This window comes from Heterodontus francisci, chromosome 7, assembly GCF_036365525.1.
Source record: "Heterodontus francisci isolate sHetFra1 chromosome 7, sHetFra1.hap1, whole genome shotgun sequence".
In the NCBI taxonomy this organism is placed as follows: domain Eukaryota; kingdom Metazoa; phylum Chordata; class Chondrichthyes; order Heterodontiformes; family Heterodontidae; genus Heterodontus; species Heterodontus francisci.
The window spans coordinates 110,141,031-110,148,909 of NC_090377.1; the positions used below are offsets into that span (position 1 = coordinate 110,141,031).

The 7,879-nt window shown below is 41.9% G+C and overlaps 1 protein-coding gene across 1 annotated transcript; it reads left to right on the forward strand.

Annotated features, from left to right (window-relative positions):
- Positions 1–2,584: 2,584 nt before the first annotated feature.
- LOC137372411 (secreted phosphoprotein 24-like) lies at positions 2,585–7,002 on the forward strand. Its single transcript, XM_068036299.1, has 6 exons — positions 2,585–2,708; positions 2,842–2,945; positions 3,133–3,261; positions 3,392–3,523; positions 6,314–6,358; positions 6,910–7,002. Exons 1-6 carry the CDS (start codon positions 2,657–2,659, stop codon positions 7,000–7,002), a joined length of 555 nt encoding a protein of 184 aa, XP_067892400.1. The 5' UTR covers positions 2,585–2,656.
- The last annotated feature ends 877 nt before the right edge of the window (positions 7,003–7,879 follow it).

A 7,879-nucleotide genomic window follows, 5' to 3' on the forward strand; every position in this document is an offset into this window, starting at 1 on the left:
AGAAATACAGCATCAGGGGTTTCAAGCAGGCCTTTCAGGACGAATGTAGCATCAATTTCTTTGTTTCTTACACTCGCTTCTAAGAGCTTCTCAAAGAGATGGAAAAGCTGGCAGGCTTTTCAAAGAGGTGGAACAGGCTGAGCTGGGGTTTTGTCCTTAAGGTTGATTTTTAAAGTTTCTCCTGGGTTGGTCACACCCGTGTCCTGGAGATTAATCTCTAATTCCAGGAAACTCCAGGACATTCCTGGAGAGTTGGCAGCCCCGATGCAATGGAATAATTCAACAAAAACTTATATTTATATGGTATATTTAATGTAATAGAACGTCCCAAGGCACTGCAAATGAGAATTATAAAGTAAAATTTGACACTGAGCCACATAAGGTGATATTAGGTCAGACAGCCAAAAACTTGGTCATTGCAGTAGGTTTTAAGGAGCATCTTAAAGGAGGAAAGACAGATAGAGAGGTGGAGAGGAAGGTTTAGGGAGAGTATTCCAGAGCTTAGGCCCTTGGGAACAGAAGGCAAGGCCACCAATGGTGGAGCAATTAAAATCGGATCTGCTCAAGAATCCAGAATTGGAGGAGCACAGATAACTTGGATAGCTGTGGAGCTGGAAGAGATTACAGAGACAGGGAGAGGCAAGGCCATGAAGTATTGGAAATCAAAGATGCGATTGCTTGCCTTGGAGCAAATATAGGTCAGCAAGCACAGGGGTGATGTGTCAACGGGACTTGGGTGAGTTAGGACCTCACGTTTAAGGAGGTCTATATGTGAGAGAATGGCCTGGAGCGCATTCTTTTTATTCATTCATGGGTGTGGGCATAATTGACTTTGAGAAGTTGGTGGTGAGCTGCCTTCTTGAACTGCTGCAGTCCATCTGGTGCAGGTGCACCCACAATGCTGTTAGGGAGGGAGTTCTAGTCTTTTGACCCAGCGACAGTGAAGAACGGCGATATAGTTCCAATCAGGATAGTGTGTGGCTTGGAGGGGAACCTGCAGGTGGTGGTGTTCCTCTGCGTCTACTGCCCTTGTCCTTCTAGGTGGTAGAGGTCGCGGGTTTGGAAGATGCTGTTGAAGGAGTCTTGGTGAGTTGCTTTAGCGCATCTTGTATATGGTACACACCGCTGCCACTGTGTCTCGGTAGTGGAGGGAGTGAATGTTGAAGGTGGTAGATGGGGTGTCAAAAAGGTGAGCTGCTTTGTCCCAGATGGTTTTGAGCTTCTTGAGTGTTGTTGGAGCTGCACCCATCCAGGCAAGTGAAAAGCATTCCATCACACTCCTGACTTGTGCCTTGTAGAAGGTGGACAGGCATTGGGGAGTCAAGAGGTGAGTTACTTGCTGCAGAATTCCAAGCTCTGACCTGCTTGTAGCCACAGTATTTATATGGCTGGTTCACAGAATCACAGAATTGTTACAGTGCAGAAGTAGGCCATTCGGCCCATCGTGTCTGCACCATCTCTCCGAAAGAGCAATTCACTCAGTTCCATACCCCGTCTTCTCCCTGTAACCCTGCACATTCTTCCTTTTCATATAACAGCCTAATTCCCATTTAAATGCTTCAGTTGAACCTACCTCCGCCACAATCTCAGGCAGTGCATTCCAGACCTTAACCACTCTCTGCATGAAAGCGATTTTCCTCATGTCACTTTTCTTACTAAATACTTGAACTCTGTGCCCTCTCATTCTTGATCCTTTCACAAGTGGTTATCTCTGGTTATCATTACCCATAATGCTATCCTGCACTAATGTTTTGTCTTTTTTCATTAACTTTCTAAGCATACCCTCACTGGAATCCTCCCCCTGACTATTTTGTTTAAAGCCTTCTCTACAGCCCTAGTTATATGAATCGCCAGGACACTGGTCTCAGTGTTGTTTAGGTGAAGGCTGTCCCAATGGTACAGCTCCCTCTTTCCCCAGTACTGGTGCCACTGCCCCATGAATCGAAACCCAGTTCAGTTTCTGGTCAATGGTAACCCCCAGATGTTGATAGTGGGAGATTCAGTGATGGTAATGCTGCTGAACGTGAAGGGGAGATGGTTAAATTCATTCTTGTTGGAGATTGTCATTGCCTGGCACTTGTATGGCACGAATGTTACTTGCCACTTATCAGTCCACGCCTTAAGGTTTCCAGGTCATGCTGCATGTGGGCACTGTCAGCTTCAGCTTTGGAACAGTCAAGGCGAGAGGTCACAAATGCGTGAATGAAGGTTTCATCAGCATATGAGCTAGGCAGGGGCGGTGTCAGATGATCTTCCGGAGGTGGAAATAGGCGGTTGTAGTGATGACCTAGATATGTGATCGGAAGCTCATCTCGGGGTGTTAAATCCAGCGAACTGAGTGTGACTTTGTACAAAATACAGATGATCATTTCCTCTCCTCTCTAGGTTCATTATTTCATATTCTGAGGAATAATCTCTGATCTCACCAAATCTAAACATGATGATGATATTTGAAGGAAGTTCTGCCCACATTACAGCCACTTGTCAACAGGTTTCTGTGCCCAGGATCACCAAACTGAGCAAATATGAGTCAGTGTTTGAATGTGGTGGAGGTGCAGTATATAAAGACTGAACACTGCAAGGAAAAGGCAGAGCGAGAGAGAGAAGCAGCTCCTTTACTCTTAGAAACCAGCCAGCTGATCACACAAGAGGCAGAATGAAATCCTTTCTCCTCACCATTGCTGCAGTGCAGATCCTCCACTGCTCAGGTAGGTACTGGAGAGAGCGACACCTCATAAAGCAACAAGTTATTGGGAATGAGATTCAGTCACTGATATTTTACCAATGAATTCACTAAAGAATGCTGGAGAGTTTTCTGCAACTTTCCTTTTCTCTCTACAGGAATACCGAGCTCTAAGGATGCTCTGAGAGTGTCTGTTATAAAGTTGAACGATATCACAGAGATCACCAATCTGTGTGGGATAACCAGGAGAAGAGTGAATGATGTAAGTGTGTCCTGATCTCAGTATGTTTTACTGTCTAAAATCTACAAGAATATTACTGAGTGCAGTTAGACACTGATTATTAAACAGGAGCAGAATATTATATTACACTCACACTGATGGGTGAATCAGTCCACAGTAAGAACACTAGATACAGTAACATATTAATGACCTATTTTTCTCTCATCAGATTTATCGCACAGGAAAATTATCATACAACGTGGATTTAACATTCTCAGTGAAAGAAACCGTCTGCTCCAAGAATTCTGGACTGGAATTTGATGATCCCAGCTGTTACTTCCGCACCAAAAAGACTGGCGTGAGTCCTGAATTATATTGTCACATTGAAACTCCCATGTGAACTGAGTTATATCACAGAAAGGGTTGTGTGTACTGAATTATATCATATAAAGTGCTGAGTGTAATTTTCATAAATGCTGCTTTGACAGGAAAAAGGTTTTTGCAAAAGCCATGTGGAATATTTTGCTGATGAAGTTGTTGACATCGATGTGGAATGTCGAGGTTTGAAGACGGTTGACAGCAACAGTGAATCATCAGAGTCCAGTGAGAACAGTATTGAGGTAACCTCACAATTATACACATCAGGACAAGGGGATTTCTGCACTTTGGGGCAAGTCTTTTCTCCCTATCAGATCTGATGTGGGAGGGAGGGATAATTTGAGGTTTTCGTTGGGAGCTCAGTGAGTGGCTGTCCAAATGTTGGGAGATTCACAATGATAGAGTACAGAGAATGAGAAGGTCTTTGGATTGGGAGATGTATCACATGATTAGAATCAACAGAGAAGGAAGTAAAATAATAGCAGCCTATATTATTAAAAAAAGGGACAAGAAAGAGAGAATATTACAATTCAGGTCAAGTTTATTCCTGCCTGTACTTCAGGTTTGTTGTCCATCACATTGTACTGGAGGAAGGCATATAGTCGAGTTCCACAGGGATCTTGAGATATATTAATGACATAGACTTGGTTATACAGGGCATAATTTCAAAATTTGTGCCTGACACAAAACTTAGAAGATTTGTGAACTGTGAGGAAGATGGTAACAAACTTCAAGAGGACCTAGACACAATGGTGGAATGGGCGGACACATGGCACATGAAATTTAATGCAGAGAAGTGTGAAGTGATTCATTTCATTTGGAAGAATGAGGAGAGGCAATACAAAATAAAGGGTACAATTCTAAAGGAGGTTCAGGAGCAGGGAAACCTGGGGGTATATGTGTGCAAATTATTGAAAGTGGCATAGCAGGTTGAGAAAGCAGTTAATAAAGCATACAGGCTTTATTAATTGGGGCATAGAATACAAAAGCAGGAAGTTATGATAAACCTGTATAAAACACTGATTCGGCCTCAACTGTCGTATTGTATCCAGTTCTGGGCACCACACTTTTGAAAGGATGTAAAGGCATCAGAGGGGTACAGAAAAGTTTCACAAGAATAGTTGCAGGGCTGATGAATTTCAGTTACGTGGACAGATTGTAGAAGCTGGGGCTGTTCTCCTTGAAGATGAGGAGATTGAGAGGAGATTTGATAGAGGTGTTCAAAATCATGAGGGGTCTGGACAGAACATATTGGGTAAAACTTCTCAATGGCAGAACGATCCCGAACCTGAGGACACCAATTTAAGGTGACTGGCAAAAGAAGCACCAGCGACATGAGGAAAAACCTTTTTACACAGTGAGTGGTTAGGATCTGGAATACACTGTCTGGCGGCGCAGTGGCTAGCACTGCAGCCACACAGCTCCAGCAACCTGGGTTCAGTTCTGGGTACTGCCTGTGCAAAGTTTGCAAGTTCTCCCTGTGATCACGTGAGTTTCCTCCAGGTCCTCTGGTTTCCTCCCACATGCCAAAGACTTGCGGGTTGATAGGTAAATTAGCCATTGTAAAAAAAAAATTGCCCCTAGTGTAAGTAGGTGGTAGGAGAATTGAGGGAAGGTGGGAATGTGACAGGGAAAATGGGATTAATGTAAGATTAGTATAAATGGGTGGTTGATGGTTGGCGCGGACTTGTTGGGCCGAAGGGCCTGTTTTGGTGCTGTATCTCTCCATGACAGTGTGTTGGAGGCAGATTGAATTGAGGCCTTCAACAGAGAATTGGATCATTATCTGATGAGAAGTACTTTGTTGGGTTATTGGGGAAGGCGTGGGACTAGGTGAGTTGCTCTTGCAGATAGCCAGCACAGACACGACGTGCCAAATGTCCTCCTTCTGTGCCTTAACCATTCTATGATACTGTGATTTTATTTATTTAGAGATACAGCTATGAAACAGGCCCTTCGGCCCACCGAGTCTGTGCCGACCATCAACCACCCATTTATACTAATCCTACATTAATCCCATATTCCTACCACATCCCCACCTTCCCTCAACTCCCCTACCACCTACCTGTACTAGGGGCAATTTACAATGGCCAATTTACCTATCAACTTGCAAGTCTTTGGCTGTGGGAGGAAAGTGGAGCACCTGGCGGAAACCCACACGGTTGCAGGGAGAACTTGCAAACTCCACACAGTCAGTGCCCAGAATTGAACCTTCTACAGAGATATTCTTAAATATTTCTGAAGCAGATGTGAGGTACCTGCAAATGTCTTTCCCATTCAATAAAAGCAAAATACTGCAGATGCTGGAAATCCAAAATAAAAACAGAAAATGCTGGAAATAGTTAGCAGGTCTGGCAGCAGCTGTGGAGAGAGAAACAGAGTTAACGTTTCAGGTCTGTGACCTTTCATCAGAACTTTCTAATTCCAATTCTTTCCAATTCTGTTGTCCATTATGGCTCTCAAACATTCTGAAATTGTCAGAATGAGTGCTTAATGTTTTATGATTTTATTGAACAACCAAAAGATTGTCAAATTGCTTTAAACAGACAGAATGATAAATTGAGCTGAACACCTATCGGTGTCTGAGTGATGTCTGTATTACCAATAGTCAACTGAGAACCAATCAAATCAACACCTTTACAACCAGACTCACTCTAACCACACAACTGGTGAGAACTGATACTGAGGTGAGGGGATAAAGTTTAATCAGCCTCTGTGTTACACGCTCTCACAGAGTAACTAGGCAATTAATGGTTGTAAATTCTAAACATACTGTACGGGGATATATCATACTAATATCCATCTGGACATGTTCAGCATCTAGAATGGACATCAGAGCAGCATCAGTTAGTGCTCTTTAGTGTTGTGTCTCTGAGCAGTGTTCCCTTTGGAAGATGTGCTGAGAGAGGAAATGATGGGAAGGTGCTATGGTGCACAAGTGTTGACCTCATGATTCTAAAACACAAGATTAATGACAAAATGCCTCACTGGTCCCCTGTGCTAAACATCTAAACATTTATATTTTAACACAGGTGGAAAGGAATTCAGAAGAAACATCATTTGAGAAATCTTCAAATGTAAGTATAAACGGAAACTTTTTGGCAGATTTATTTTTGATGGTGACGATTATAAACAATATAATGTGTTGGGTGTTTTTGCCAAAGCATTGTGAATAGACCCAAATACAGAGAGCAAGTTTCTTCTTCCCTGATGATGAAGTCAGCTGAATGTCTGCGGGACAGGACAGGAACAAATGATGACATTGGGAGGGCAGTGTCTCTGACAGTCTCACCAATAATGGACACTAATTGCTGACTCTTCCTGGAGGAAACTGCAGATCCAATATAATAAATCCCAATTAATGGAGAACCTCAGCCGCCATTAGCTTATCCATTGACCCTACAGCCCCACTGTATCAGAGTTGAATTGATTATTGCTGCACTGAGATGTTTGATGAGGATTTCTCCACTCCAACACTGACACACTGAATCACAACTCTGAAATTTAACGTGTTGCCACTTCCTCATTTATAATTTAATATCATTTATACTTTTTGTTTGGAGATGATTCTAAACATCAAGATTCATTACGAAATTCCAAACATATAAATCTGAATATTTTATTACAGGTAATAAGCAAGTTGACAGAAACATCACTTGAGGATTCCCTAAATGTGAGTGTAACCTGGGATTTTGTGTCATATGATTATCAACTACAATAAACTGTTGAAACTGGATTCAGCTGCGCCACCATAGAGTCTGAGTCTGTGTCTTAATTCAATTAAATGTATGTCTCAGGCTTAGAAATTTTAAGAGTTAACATTTCCTCTTTTATGGTTTACTAATCAGTGAAATCTTTAGTTTGAGGTTAATTCTATAACTCAATGTTATTTACAAAATTAATCATTGATCCCCTGTAATAAACAGATAAATCTGAATATTTTCATACAGGTGGAAAGCAAGTCAACAGAAACATTGCTCGAAGTGTTTTCGAATGTGAGTATAAACGGGGCCTGTGTGTCAGATAATTGCTTCTTGATCATGATTATCAACAACAATAAAACACTGAAATCAGATTGAACTCAGTCCATCTGAAAATAACAGTTCTGTTGATTCTGTTCATTCCAGGAACACAATGATGATTCAAGAGCCCGACACTAACCATGAATGAAACTTCTGAAAGGCTGAGCTAGGTGTGAACACAAGAAGACCTCATTCAGATTAAAGAAGATGTTTTTAATTGTACTTCACTTATTCATATATAAGGGGGGAACCTGGGGTTCCTTACTGTACATTTTACTGTAACTCGGAGACTGATTTGTAAATGTTCTGTCCTTTGGTGTGTATTGTTGTCTTGTATTCTGTGGATCACATTAAAAGTTTAGAGAGAATATTTCCTGATGTTCCTCCAAATGTTTTTTCACTCCACTTATCAGATGAGAATTCAGACAGACGCAGTGCTTGAACCAGCCTGTAAATAGTACACTATCACAATGATCTGTGATTTGCTCCTGAATTTCCAAAGCTTTTGACAAATTTCTGTATAGAGATGCTACTTAAACTGAAAATGGAGGTTGTATTTGTAGCATCGAGAATGGA

Bases quoted from the DNA above. Each gene is read 5' to 3' on its own strand.
- LOC137372411 (XM_068036299.1), top strand. From the start codon at position 2,657: ATGAAATCCTTTCTCCTCACCATTGCTGCAGTGCAGATCCTCCACTGC. The intron at 3,262-3,391 runs GTGAGTCCTGAA...CTGCTTTGACAG, and splicing joins TCCGCACCAAAAAGACTGGC to GAAAAAGGTTTTTGCAAAAG. The intron at 6,359-6,909 runs GTAAGTATAAAC...ATTTTATTACAG, and splicing joins CATTTGAGAAATCTTCAAAT to GTAATAAGCAAGTTGACAGA.